The sequence below is a fragment of the Natrix helvetica genome (genome assembly GCF_964273705.1).
Source record: "Natrix helvetica genome assembly, chromosome: 1".
Classification (NCBI taxonomy): domain Eukaryota; kingdom Metazoa; phylum Chordata; class Lepidosauria; order Squamata; family Natricidae; genus Natrix; species Natrix helvetica.
In genome coordinates, this window is record NC_138548.1 from 339,595,950 (window position 1) to 339,610,426 (window position 14,477).

The 14,477-nt window shown below is 41.9% G+C and overlaps 1 protein-coding gene and 1 long non-coding RNA gene across 3 annotated transcripts in view; one reads left to right on the forward strand and one right to left on the reverse strand.

The window, feature by feature from the left end:
• The window catches only part of LOC309383408 (uncharacterized protein), a 44,703-nt gene that overhangs the window by 8,831 nt on the left and 21,395 nt on the right, over positions 1 to 14,477 (forward strand). The window contains exon 6 of one of the 2 annotated variants that reach the window (XM_081935927.1): positions 418 to 5,353. The exons of the other annotated variant lie outside the window; for it this stretch is intronic. Within the exon in view, the coding sequence (XP_081792053.1) occupies positions 418 to 2,711 (2,294 nt within the window). The 3' untranslated portion in view covers positions 2,712 to 5,353. Of the gene's footprint in view, positions 1 to 417; positions 5,354 to 14,477 lie in introns of those variants that run through there. 2 annotated transcript variants of the gene reach the window in all.
• LOC309383430 lies at positions 7,949 to 9,648 on the reverse strand. Its single transcript, XR_014173838.1, has 2 exons — positions 9,314 to 9,648; positions 7,949 to 8,289 (listed from the first exon to the last, which is right to left on the reverse strand). It is a non-coding gene; the product is annotated as an uncharacterized lncRNA (long non-coding RNA).

Sequence of the window (14,477 nt, forward strand, 5' to 3'; positions counted from 1 at the left end):
AGGGAAAAGGGAAAGATCTGTTTTTCTAGTGCTCTAGGAAGGAAATAGGTCTATGGCATTTTGCTTAGATATATCTTAATTTATATTTCTATTTAAACATTTTATGACAAAGTAATTCCTTGGTTTGAGGTAATGCCAAACTTCATCACACAGATTTCAACTATTTTGACCCAGATGCTTCCATACCAGTCCTATAAAGAGTTGCCATTCAGGTTTTTTGACTTAAATGTCTTTTCCAAGGTTTTATGGCGCATCAATAGAGATGTTATCATTTCTATACCATGCCATTATTAGGATACAAATATGGAGTATATATTAGAATTTGGCACAATACCGGAAGGCAATTAATATGACTTCTGACAGAGTGATCATTTTCGCAAACCTTCCTCCCACTTTCATTTCTCTTTTCCTTTGAAGGTGACAATGAGAATTATAATAAAGACTCTGCAGAACCAATAAAAGTGTTCAGAAAAGGAAATGTAATGGAGAAACCTGCAATTCAAACAGAATTCCAAAGGCAGGAGAGAAACCTGTCGAATAACTGGAATAAGGAAGGCTCATCTCCTTCGATTGTTCCTCAGATGCAGGACTTTTCTGATCAACAAGAAAAACTAAAGAAGAAATATATTGAGAAAGGTGTAAGAATCGTGAAAGAGACATTAGATGTAAATGGACCCTGTCCATCACAAGCCAAAAGAGGAGACAATATGGGCAAAGATAGAGGAAAAAAATACAGTTGGATGTTCACACTTTCTCAAGAAAATGGGTGTCTTGAATCACAGAAAAGTTTTCACATGGAAGAGAAGACAAATAAATGCAATGAACATGGAAACAAAACCGTTAATAAAAGGACATACAGAAGGGAGAAGCCATATAAATGCATGGAGTGTGGAAAGGGCTTTATTCAAAACAGTCACCTTATTACCCATCAAAGGATCCACACAGGGGAGAAGCCATTTAAATGCATGGAGTGTGGAAAGGGCTTCAGAACAAGCAAAGAAGGTGCATCCCATCAAAGGATCCACACAGACGAGAAGCCTTATAAATGTAAGGAGTGTGGAAAGGACTTCAAAAGTAGCAGTCATCTTACTTGCCATCAAAGGATCCACACAGGGGAGAAGCCATTTAAATGCATGGAGTGTGGAAAAGACTTCAGAATAAGCAGTCAACTCACATCCCATCAAAGGATCCACACAGGGGAAAAGCCACATAAATGCATGGAGTGTGGAAAGAGCTTCAGAACAAGGAAAGAACATGCATCCCATCAAAGGATCCACACAGGGGAAAAGCCATATAAATGCATGGAGTGTGGAAAGGACTTCAAAAGTAGCAGTAATCTTACCTGCCATCAAAGGATCCACACAGGGGAGAAGCCATATAAATGCATGGAGTGTGGAAAGAGCTTCAGAACAAGCGATATACTTACACGCCATCAAAGGATGCACACAGGGGAGAAGCCATATAAATGCATGGAGTGTAAAAAGCACTTCAGAGTATGCAGTCAACTTACATCGCATCAAAGGATCCACACAGGGGAGAAGCCATATAAATGCATGGAATGTGGAAAGAGCTTCAGAAAAAGCAATCATCTTACATACCATCAAAAGATCCATACGGGGGAGAAGCCATATAAATGCCTGGAGTGTAGAAAGGGCTTTAGCCGAAAGAGCACTCTTATTACCCATCAAAGGATCCACACAGGGGAGAAGCCATATAAATGCATGGAGTGTGGAAAGGACTTCAGAAGAAGCTCTGATCTTACATCCCATCGAAGGATCCACACAGCGGAGAAACCACATAAATGCATGGAGTGTGGAAAGAGCTTCAGAACAAGCGATATACTTACACGCCATCAAAGGATGCACACAGGGGAGAAGCCATATAAATGCATGGAGTGTAAAAAGCACTTCAGAGTATGCAGTCAACTTACATCGCATCAAAGGATCCACACAGGGGAGAAGCCATATAAATGCATGGAATGTGGAAAGAGCTTCAGAAAAAGCAATCATCTTACATACCATCAAAAGATCCATACGGGGGAGAAGCCATATAAATGCCTGGAGTGTAGAAAGGGCTTTAGCCGAAAGAGCACTCTTATTACCCATCAAAGGATCCACACAGGGGAGAAGCCATATAAATGCATGGAGTGTGGAAAGGACTTCAGAAGAAGCTCTGATCTTACATCCCATCGAAGGATCCACACAGCGGAGAAACCACATAAATGCATGGAGTGTGGAAAGGACTTCAGAATAAGCAAGGACCTTACATCCCATAAAAGGATCCACACAGGGGAGAAGCCATATAAATGCATGGAATGTGAAAAGGGCTTCAGAACAAGCAAGGACCTTACATCCCATAAAAGGATTCACACAGGGGAGAAGCCATATAAATGCATGGAGTGTGCAAAGGGCTTTAGCCAAAAGAGCACCCTTATTACCCATCAAAGGATCCACACAGGGGAGAAGCCATATAAATGCATGGAGTGTGGAAAGGACTTCAGAAGAAGCTTTGATCTTACATCCCATCGAAGGATCCACACAGGGGAGAAACCACATAATTGCATGGAGTGTGGAAAGGACTTCAAAACAAGTAACGAACTTGGAATCCATAAAAGGATCCACACAGGGGAGAAGCCATATAAATGCCTGGAATGTGGAAAGGGCTTTAGCCAAAAGAGTAACCTTATTACCCATCAAAGGATCCACACATAGGAGAAGCCATATAAATGCATGGAGTGTGGAAAGGACGTCAGCACACCCCATACAGTAGTCTTATTTCTCATAACATGATTCATAGATTGGGGAATCCCCAAAACAAAGATATATTGGATGAGAACGCTCTTCTGTAGTGTGGTGAGGTCCAAATTTGATTTAAATTAAATCTGTTAAATATCAATTGTGTGGTTTATATTCTAGTCATGTATTAAATTCATGTATTAAACTCTTTAGTTGCTTTGAAATTGTATTAACACAAGATTTTTGAAAGGATTTGGAGAGGGCATATTTCAGGATTTGAGAGGCTCAGGTTGGTTTGAAGCTCAATTGTCAGTAATAGTTCTGGGTCAAGCTGGAAAATAAAGAGACTGAAACGAGCAGAGAGGTTAAGTCAGTTCTTTTTTAAACCCTTTTTTCTTTCCATCTACATTCTTTCTTTTAATTGTAGCTAAATCTCTCCCTCCCCCGTTGTATTGTGACCTCCATATCCAGAGGAATCTCTTCAAACAATTGGAAAATGTTCAGGTCTTGTGGTTGGAACGCTTTTGTTTGTTTGTTAGCGATCTGTGTATTGATGAATCCCAGTGCTGCATCCTGCTTCCTCTCAGGTCCGTTCCTGGCGTGGGAGCCAAGGCACTCTCTGATTGGTCACAAGTCAGCCAGCACCGAGTATAAAAGAGTTGTCAAAGTGCCAAGCAGTTGCTGCTGTTGTGAGCCAAGCAGCCACCGGCTAGACTTACTGTTTGCTGCAATAAATAGTGTTACCCTTTATTGCTGTCTCACCTCAGTCTTTCAACCCTCATACAGGAACAGATCAATAGGCAACAAAGATGGGATTAGTCCCAAAACTGAGGTGTTAGATGAGAGCTGGTTACAGAGCTAGTCACAGAAACCTATCCTGAGCTGGAGTGAAAAGGCGACCTATGTTGTACTGCATTATAACAATCAAAAAAATTTTGAGGAGCAAAGTGCCTATCCCGAACAAGAATGGCAACAATGCTCTTTTTTGCCGCCTTCAATTCAGCGACAGAAATGTTGGACACGTGAGAGGAGGAGTCTACGTCGGTATGTAATGGTCGCCCGATCTCGATGTTCCGAGATCGCCGCCAAAACTTTTATCGCTGGGTGGTCCAATCGGACCTAAACCGTCCCGTAGAGACGAACAGGAAGACTACGTTCTGCTGATCACAGGGACATCGCAAAGTCCCTGATTGATCCAGGAGAAGGTCTTTTAGCTGGCGTTAAAAGCTCAGCTCCTAGGCTGACAAAGTAGGGAGGGCTCCAAAACGGAAGGAAACGGAAGAGAAAATGTTTACACATGGTGAGGAATTTTATCCATTTTAAAAGAGACTGCCTATAAAAAATGTAAAGCTAATTTAAATCTAAGAATAAAAGAAATAAGCGGCGGAATTAAGCTTTGGATGGTTTCGATCAGTGTGTTATCTTAATTTTTAAACGTTGTTTTCATGGATGGAATTTATCCAAACCGTTTGAAATGAATGGATCAAGTTTTCTTCTTCTATAATCTTTACTATTATTTTCACAACCTACGGACTAAATTTCTCCTTATTCATCACTATGTGTGTCTTTTACTCTTCTCTATGTCATGTAAGAATTTAACTTTTTTTTTACTTGGAATATTAAAAGATACAGAAAGAACAAAGAGAATTGCAACAATTGTAACAACAAAGGGAGAGATAACACAGCTACTCGAAGACTGGAAACTTGTGTATTGAAAACAAAATACTTTTACTTTCACTACTGATTATCCTGGACTGGAACTTTAAAGACTCACAGTTTATTTATAGAAAGTGATAAGAAGTAAAGCACCATTTGTTTATTCAAATGTTCCTTTGAAGCATATCCTTAACCAGAGATCTCATGGTGAACCTAGGTGTAACCTTGTAAAAATCTTCCAAGTCACAGTAGCAGTGTTTTAAAAGCTGGAAACAATGGCTTATTTTCAACAACAGAGAGAAACTGTCAACTTGCAAGCGATAATGTTTGTAATACAGAAACTATCAAATACATTTAGTGAAATTTAGTGACAATAGATATGGTTAAATAAACAATTGAAAATGATTATAATGTATACATATGTATTGGTATAACAAGTAGTAATTGGATATGAATATTGAATGGTACCTATGAAAGGAAGATGAGAAATGGTTTGGTTACATATAAAGATTAATAAAAAAGAACTAAATTAGGATAATGGATATAGTCAAATAAAGGAGAGATAATGATAACAATGTATATATAGGTATGGGTACAACATGGGGAAATTGGATGTAAATTGTAAACAGTGATTTGGAAAGGAAGATTAGAAACCTTTGTTACTCAATATTATTGATGTTTAGCTAGAATAGGCCATATGGAATAGCGCTATTGGGATACTAGAAATAACAAATGAGATGCCAGTATGTGGTTATGTCTTGAGTTTTGGTATGTTTTATGATGAAGGACGTTTAAACAATTATAGTCAAATAAGAATGGGAGTATGATGATGGTAATATGTACAAATATATTTGATTTAAAATACTAGAATTAATCTGAATCATGAGTGACTGTGAAAGAAACACACGAATTTTTTTTGTAATCGACTGATACACTTTCTACAGTATGTAAAAAAGATGATTTTTGTGTTATGTCTGTTTTGAAAAATAAAAATAAAAAACAATAAAAAAAAGAAATGTTGGACAGGTACCTAGATAAATTTGAATACTTTTTGTTAGCAAACAAATATACAGAAATCTCAAATGATAGAAAAAAGACATATCTTTTAACTTTCTGTGGAACTGAGGTGTTCGAAACAGCTAGGAACTTGCTAGCACCTGAGAAAATTCATTCCGTGGCATGAGAGATATTACGGGCAAAATTAAAAAGCCATTATGCTGCAGTGCCATCCATAATAGCCAAACGACATGGATTTTACGATAGGAATCAAAGAGAAGGTGATACTATTAACCAATATATTGCCTCACTAAGAGCCAATCTTTGGCATCAACCACGTCAGCGAACCAGACATATCCAGCTTAATCAAAGAATTTGCCACAGTATTTGAAGATGGCCTGGGTAAGTACACAGGCTACCCCTTTTAATTTAGACCCCCAGATAGCACCCATCTGCTTAAAACCAAGGCAAGTGTCTTTCGCTGTCAGGGTAAAGGTAGACGCGGCCTTAGATAAACTTTTAGCACAGGGAATCCTAAAGCCCATAGACCACGCTAAGTGGGAGACGCCTATTGTAATACCAGTTAAACCAGATGGCTCTGTAAGAATATGTGCTGACTATAAGTGCAAAGTTAATTGAGCTCTCAACAGTGCCTATCCTGTATAAGTACAACACTTATTGCACTCACTAGGAGAGGATAAGATTTTTGCAAAATTGGATTTAACTCAGGCCTACCAACAAATCCCTCTGGATGCAACAACTGCACAAGCACAAACAATTGTGACTCATAGGGGGGCCTTTAAGTGTCATAGGTTACAATTTGGTATTAATGTGGCCCCTGGAATCTTCCAAAGCTTGATGGAAACATTGCTCCAGGGCATCCAAGGTATCATCCACTACTTTGACAACATACTGGCATCTGCAGCCAACATAACAGAATTAAAAGAAAGCCTAGGGGCAGTTTTGCTGAAATTTAAGAAAGCAGGCCTAAAGTTGAAATGTGAGAAATGCTAATTGGCTGCTCCCGAAGTAGAATTTTTAGGATACAGGATAGACACATCAGGTCTACATCCTACTACAACAAAGATAAAAGCTATTCGAAATGCCCAAACACCCAGAAATAAGACAGAATTACAAGCTTTTTGGGGTTTCATACATTTGTAGAGTCTATTCCTGCCCCATAAAGCATCAATCATTGAGCCACTGCATAGATTACTGGATACAAAACAGCAATGGCACTAGGGAACAAAGGCAAAAGCTGCATTCAGGGCAGTAAAAAGCCTCTTAACGTCTCCAAGTTTATTGAACCAATATAATGAAAAAATGCCTTTATTGCTGGCATGTGATGCCTCTTCCTATGGCGTTGGCGCTGTATTTAGCCACAAAATACCAACGGGAATAGAAGGACCTATTGCATTTTTTCCCAGAACCCTGTCTAAGACTGAAAGGAACTATAGTCAAATTGACAAAGAGGCATTGGCACTAGTCACTGGAGTAAAACAATTTCATGAGTATTTGCATGGTCGAAGTTTTGAACTAATTACAGACCACAAACCAGTGGGCCTCAACCTTCCTAATGCCGCGACCCTTTAATACAGTTCCTCATGTTGTGGTGACCCCCAACCATAAAATTATTTTATGTTTTCCATATTTTTTCAAAATGTTTTTTCCGATGGTCTTAGACGACCCCTGTGAAAGGGTCGTTTGACCCCCAAAAGGGTCGCAACCCACAGCTTGAGAACCACTGCCATAAAATGTAAGTAATGTATGGTGGCCTAATATGGACCAAGCTATCACAGAATGGGTCTCAGGCTGCCAAGCTTGCCAGGAATCCAGGTCAAATCCACCAAGGGCCCACCCCACGGAATGGAAAATACCTAGGGCACCATGGTCTCGGATCCACCTTGACTTTGCAGGGCCTGTGCAGGGTCAAATTTCTAGTGGTGGTAGATGCCTATTCTAAATGGGTGGAGGTGATTCTGATGGCTTCTACCACTACTGAGGCTTTAATCAAGGCCGTTAGATCCCCATTTGCCACTCATGGTCTGCTAGACATCTTAGTTTCAGACAATGGACCATAATTTACGGCAGGGCCGTTTGAGTTATACCTGGCAGGACATGGCACCAGACGTGCTTTAATCGTGCCATTTTACCACTCTAGTAATGGATTGGCTGAAAGAACCGTGAGGTCTGTAAAAGAAGCTTTTTTGCAGCCAGTGAAGCACCAAGTTTGTTTTTGTTTTACTGGTGCTGTGTGGAGGATCTGCTGCTCCTGGGCTAGAGTGCTAGCATTGCTTCTATAAGTTTTTTAAAGTATTCTTTTTTGTTACTCTATAGTTCTGTACAGCTTGTTTGTAAGCACTTTGGGAACTACTCTGCTTTTTAATCACTGTACTGTACTTTGCAAACTACCGTATTGTATTTGTAAGTACAGTTCTTTGCAAAGGTAAAGTTTGTTGGCATTTGCTTTGAAACTGTAGAAATGCTAGCCAGTGTTGTCCCTACATCTAAGCTCTTGCTTGGTGTCGAAGCCGATAAGTCACCGGACACAAAGTGTGATATAGAATCATATTTTTATTTTGATACTAAGATATAAGGACCCCAGTTTGAAAAGCTAACCAAGGGCCCAGAGTAGAATCTTACAGCAGTTTTTATAGTCAAGGGATGGTCGTGTTCAACCCTTTGCCCTTCCCCTAATAATGCATGCATAACAAATAATTTTGATTGGTTATTTGGATTTCAGCCCCCCGAAACCCTTACGCTTCTAATGTTCTTGCAAAGTGTGCCAGCTATGTGGGTTTGGCCCACAATAAGATCAGTCCAATCTGGGATGTTCTGTCTTGTAGGTCCTTTGCAGCTTCTCTGACCATTCCTGATTTATTACAGAAACAGCATTCTTCTCCTAAAACCAAACACAAACCACTTTCTCAGTTGTCAGGAGGTCCAGCCCCCATCAATTTTGCATGACTACTGCTACCAAGGAGTCTGTCTGGCCTTGCACTTCAACTGAAGTTCATGTGGTCTGACCTAGGCTATGTTGGAACTCCTCTGGCAGCTGCTTAAACTGCACTGTAGAGTGAGCTAGGCCACCCACCCCTATCCCAACTGCTGTGCCTCTCCCCAGGATCACTAACAGTGGGATCTCTAGTGGCACTCTTTTCTGAACATGGCCTATGAGAGGGACTGGGAGGGACGCTTCCCCAGCAACAACACCCATCCTTGGGATGAGATGTACCAAGGTAGCTGTCCCAGTCCATTTGCAAGGCAAACATACCTATGAATTCCCCCCTCACAGGGATAAGACATCATTTTCTTCCAAACAAACTGCCATGCTCATGGAGAAAGCGTGAAAGCGCTTGTATTCATTATGCCAGATCCCCAAAGTCCCTGCCAAACATGCCAGTTAATGGCTGGAGTAGAGGTTTTTCGTGTCACTGGACTTTGTCAGTGATAAAGAGAACTCCAGCCTCCAGGAATCAGCGGGAGCTTTCATTTCCAAAGAGAAGAAAGTGGGCACTGCCTGGGCTTCTTCCAACAGCTGAATCCTCCCCTCCTTTTCCTCCTTGGCTGCTGGAAGAAGCCCACGTGGAGCGCACTTCCTTCTCTTTGACAGCCACCTGGTTTCCAATTGGAGGGGGGAATCCATGCATTAGAGCGAAGAGAAGGCTGAGCTTCTGCTAGGGACTGCCTTTCCTCCCTCTTCCAACAGCCAAAGGAGGATCAGGAGGGGAGGATTCGGCTGTTGGAAGAAGCCCACGTGGCGCACGCTTTCTTCTCTTTGACAGCCATGTCAAAGGGGAGAAATCCATGCGTTAGAGAGGGAGAAAAAGCAGTCCCTAACAGAACCTCTCCCTTCTTTTCGTTTCTCCACCCTATACGGGAACGGACGCAAAATTGTTTCAACGGGTATGCGCGTACCGTATTACCTGAAACCCACCTCTGTCCCTTTCCTTCGGAAAGTCACTGTGGGGTACATTGTAAAGTCACCTTTCGTTTTTCCTTCTTGTTTCAGTTGATTTATTCCTTTCTTCCTCAGCAACAGAATTAAATGAGATTCTTGTTAAGAAATTTATCCCCTAATACCAGGACTTTAAATACAAAGCTCTTTACTAAAGTATAACATTGCCAAAAGCTTCCCGATCAAGGAGCCCATCCTGGGGCCCCCATGGGAAACGCACCATCTCTCCTTTTTCCATGAGCACCTTCTTCCATGTATAGAAAATCCATCCGGGGCTCCCTCTGCAAAGAGAAAGGATCAGCATGCGCTTCAGCGTTGAGCCACTGCTGCAGGTGGGGAAGGTAGTGACGTCATTACGTCTTTCCTTTCTAGGATGCTGGACTCTCTCTCTTTAACCCTTTAAGCATCGCAGGCCGTTAAAAAGGCTGCATGAAAGTTTTGAAGGAAAGAGGTGGCAAGGGTAAGGGTTTGTGTGTGTGTGTTTGTGTGTGTGTTTGTGTGTGTGTCTGTGCGTGTGCATATATCTACCAAGTCAATCTTAGGAGCGGGAGACCCGCAGATCCCATGTTTCTCTGCCGCCCTTTTCCATGATCGTAGCAAAGCAGAGCTCCAGAAGATGCATGCTGCCCTCAGGAAGGATTCCAGATCCCAGAAAGGAAAGGGATTGTCCTACTGTTGAGCAAGGTACCACCTATACTATACCTGTGCATTTCGTTTTTGTTGCCTAAATGTAGAACCTTACTCTTTTCACCATTGAATTTCATTTTATTAGATAGTGCCCAATGTTCAAGTTTGTCAAGGTCCTTCTGTATCTTAAGTCTATCTTCTGGAGTGTTGGCTATTTCTGCCAGCTGGGTGTCATCTGCAAATTTGATGAGTCCCCCATTTATTCCCTCATCCAAATCATTGATAAGGTGGCCAACTTTTTAACAATGAAAAGGAGGACAAATAAATTGGAAAAATATATTGTAAATAAAAGAAATATTTTATTCATTGCAACAATAATACACTAAAATATGATATATGCATAATAAAAACATTTGCAACATTTTATATTGTAATTATGCTTACATCCCTGTTAATTATTATTTAAATGAGTACTTTTCCATTGAATTAATATTTTTTGTCAATGTATCATCTTCTAACAATATATTGGAAATATCTGAACAAGAAATATTCTTCATATTGAATTTTACGGCAAGTGCTGCAGCTAGAGTATCAACATTCAATCTCGATTTCTCACTTGTCGAAAAATCATTGGCAATTGAAAAAAACTCTTTCAACTGCTGCATTAGTTCCAGGGCAGCACAACGTAAATTGAACAAGTATAAATAAATGTTCACATGGAATATGTTCATTTTTGAAATGGCTGAAAATAACCACCCATCTTTCATCAATTTCAACATGTTGATTTTCCCATTGTATTAATTTTTCAGAATTTAAATATACATTCAGTCTTCTAATTTCTTCAAAGAGACAATTGTCGTCTATTTTAATGTCTAGCATTTCTTTAGATAAAAATTCAACACAAGATTCAATATCTGTTCAATATACTTGTGATGAAGTAAAAAAAACACCATTAAAACTGTTTAATAAAACGTGAATTGTACTTACCTCTGTATAATTGAATATTCACTGAGAAAGAAATAATTACCGTGAGTCATTCAATTGCCGACGTGCCGTGAGTCTACTGCGTGCGTAAGAAGTAAACAAAGCCACTTGCACGCGGCGCTCTCTCTCAAGGTCTCCCGTGCGGAGCGCATGCGTCTCATAATCGTGTCTTATACCGCACTATACCGAGTCTTGACGAATTGTCATGTCAAATACAAATACGTCACATAACGCGCAACAGATTAGTCTTGAAATATCGAAAAGGAGGACATGTAGGAGGACACTTTTCGAGGGAGGACAGAACTTACAAAAGAAGGACTGTCCTCCCTAAAGGAGGACAGTTGGTCACCTTACATTGATGAAGATGTTGAAGAGTACTGGGCCCTTCTAACTAAATTATTGTATCCTATCCTATCCCACCAGTGGTGGGTTTCAAATTTTTTTAGAACCTATTCCATAGGTGTGGCCTATTTTGTGGGCGTGGCTTAGCGGTCATGTGACCGGGTGGTAGTGACCAACTTGTAAATGTGGTGAAACTCATTTAACAATGCTCTTGCTTAGGAACCAAAATTTTGGGCTCAATTGTGATCATAAGTTCTCTTCCTTTTTCTTTCTTTCTTTTTCTTTCTTCCTTCCTTCTTCCTTTCTTTCATTTGTCTCTCTCTTCCTCTTTCTTTCTTTCCTTCCTTTCTCTTCCTTTCTTCCTTCCTTCTTCTTTCTTTCGTGTCTCTCTCCCCCACTTACTTTCTTTCTTCATTCCTTCTTGTGCCTCTCTCTCCCTCTTTCTTTCTTTCCTTCCTTTCTCTTCCTCTTTCTTCCTTCCTTCCTTCTTTCTTTCTTGTCTCTCTCCCCCACTTATTTCCTCCCTCCCTCCCTTCCTTCCCTCCATCCTTCTTGTGTCTCTCTCTCCAATGTTCTTTCTTTCTCTTTCCTTTTTTCTCTTTCTTTCTCTCTTTCTCTTTCTCTCTTTGTCTCTCTCTTGTTTTCTCTCTCTCTCCCTTCCTTCCTTTCTCTCTAACTCTTTCTTTCTCACTCTCCCCCCCACCTCTCACACACACACACCTTCCAGTTGGCGAAAATTTCAGTTTTGCCAGCTGGGAGGCTGGCAAAGAAGCCTCGTTTTCCTGGCCGGCCGCGGCACTTCACTCGCTGCAACTCGGACAATGGGGAGGTGGGAGTAGCGCTGTCCGGGTTTGAGGAACGGATGTTCCTTCTGCTCAGCTTACACAGTTGAAAAGACCCCGCGGTTCCACATCCACAGCTGATCCCTTCTTGGCCAAAAGGGCACCTTTTCGGTCCCAGCTGGGCGCCTTTTCGGTCCCAGAAGAAGCGGTGGTGGATCCTCTTCTTTAGGGGTTAGCGGAGGATTGGCTGCGAAGGATCGGCAGAGCAGCGCGCGGAGCCCATTTCCCCAGGGCTTTTCCTTCGACTGGCAGGATGAGGAGGAGAGAGAAGCCGCTTCGGCCAACTTGTGTAAGATAAGACAGGCAGGCGGGTGGGCGCGTGACTCTGCCGGAGAAAACGTAGAAGGCGCGGAATCAGCTCTGCCTGAAGGCAAAAAGCTTGGACCTCTCCCCCCCGCGCACCCGTCAGCCAAAGCCTCCCGGGAGGCTTTGGCTGGTGGGCAAGCAGGGGGGGGAGTGGCTCCGAGCCTTCTCGCCTTCAGACAGAGCTGATTCTGCACCTTCTACGTTGTCCTGGGCAGAGTCATGCGCCCACCAGCTTGCCTGTCTTGTCTTACACAAGTTGGCCAGCTGAAGCCTCCCGCCTTTCCTGAGCAGCTGGCAGCTGCAAGAGGCGCGAAGGGGAGGCAGGTGGGCTTTGCAACCCAAAGGCTTGCATTTCGTCTCTGCAGCGTGAACCAGCTTGGGCGCAACCGGAGAAGCTTCCTCAGTGGAGCTCCTGAAAGGGACACAGGCTGCCACCGCTCCACTGAAGACATTTCTGAGAAACTTCTCCGGTCGCGCCCCAGCTGGTGGAGCGCAGGCATGCGCTGTCCGTGACAGGGGCGGGGCAGGAAACTTACTTCCGGGTTCATTGGCCAACCGGATCGCGCGATCCAGCAGAAGCCCACCACTGTATCCCACCCTACCCTACCCTAAATGGTGTCCCTTTTTTGTAATTATTTGAGTTGAATTTGTGCTAGGAGCCTCAAAAATATTTAAATATTCAAACTAGCAAATTTCCATTTTTCAAATGTTTCATTTACAATCATTAATAAGAAAAATACATGGTTAATAGTTAAGATTATTCAAATCCCAGGACAGCCAAAATATAGAAACATCTCCAAGTAAAAAGTGTTCTGAAAGAACAACTAGCCAAGGCCCTATTAGCTTAGAAAGCAAAATTTAATCTTCTGACTTGTGCCTGGATTTGGAGGCCAAACAATCCAGCTTTACAATACAATACAATACAATACAATACAATACAATACAATACAATACAATACAATACAATACAATACAATACAATACAATACAATAATAGAGTTGGAAGGGACCTTGGAGGCCTTCTAGTCCAACCCCCTGCCTAGGCAGGAAACCCTATAGCGTTTCAGGCAAATGGCTATCCAACATCTTCTTAAAGACTTCCAGTGTTGGGGCATTCACAACTTCTGGAGGCAAGCTGTTCCACTGATTAATTGTTCTAACTGTCAGGAAATTTCTCCTCAGTTCTAAGTTGCTTCTCTCCTTCATTGCATCTTGTTCTGCCCTCAGGTCCCTTGGAGAATAGTTTGACACCCTCTTCTTTGTGGCAACCCCTGAGATATTGGAACAGTGCTATCATGTCTCCCCTAGTCCTTCTTTCTCTTAAGCTAGACATACCTAGTTCCTGCAACCGTTCTTCATATGTTTTAGTCTCCAGTCCCCTAATCATCTTTGTTGCTCTTCTCTGCACTCTTTCTAGAGTCTCCACATCTTTTTACATCGTGGCGACCAGAACTGAATGCAGTATTCCAAGTGTGGCCTCACCAAGGCATTATAAAGCGGCATCAACACTTCACGTGATCTTGATTCTATCCCTCTGTTGATGCAGCCTAGGACTGCGTTGGCTTTTTTGGCAGCTGCTGCACACTACTGGCTCATATTTAAATGGTTGTCCACTAGGACTCCAAGATCCCTTTCACAGTTACTACTACTGAGCAAGGTACCAACTATACTGTACCCGTGCATTCCATTTTTGTTGCCTAAATGTAGAACCTTACTCTTTTCACCATTGAATTTCATTTTATTAGATAGTGCCCAATGTTCAAGTTTGTCAAGGTCCTTCTGTATCTTAAGCCTATCTTCTGGAGTGTTGGCTATTCCTGCCAGCTTGGTGTCATCTGCAAATTTGATGAGTTCCCCATTTATTCCCTCATCCAAATCATTGATGACGATGTTGAAGAGTACTGGGCCTAAAACAGAACCTTGGGGACTCCACTGCATACTTCCCTCCATGTAGATGCAGTTCCATTGAGGACTACCCGTTGAGTGCAGTTGGTCAGCCAGTTACGAATCCATCTGGTGGTGATGCTGTCC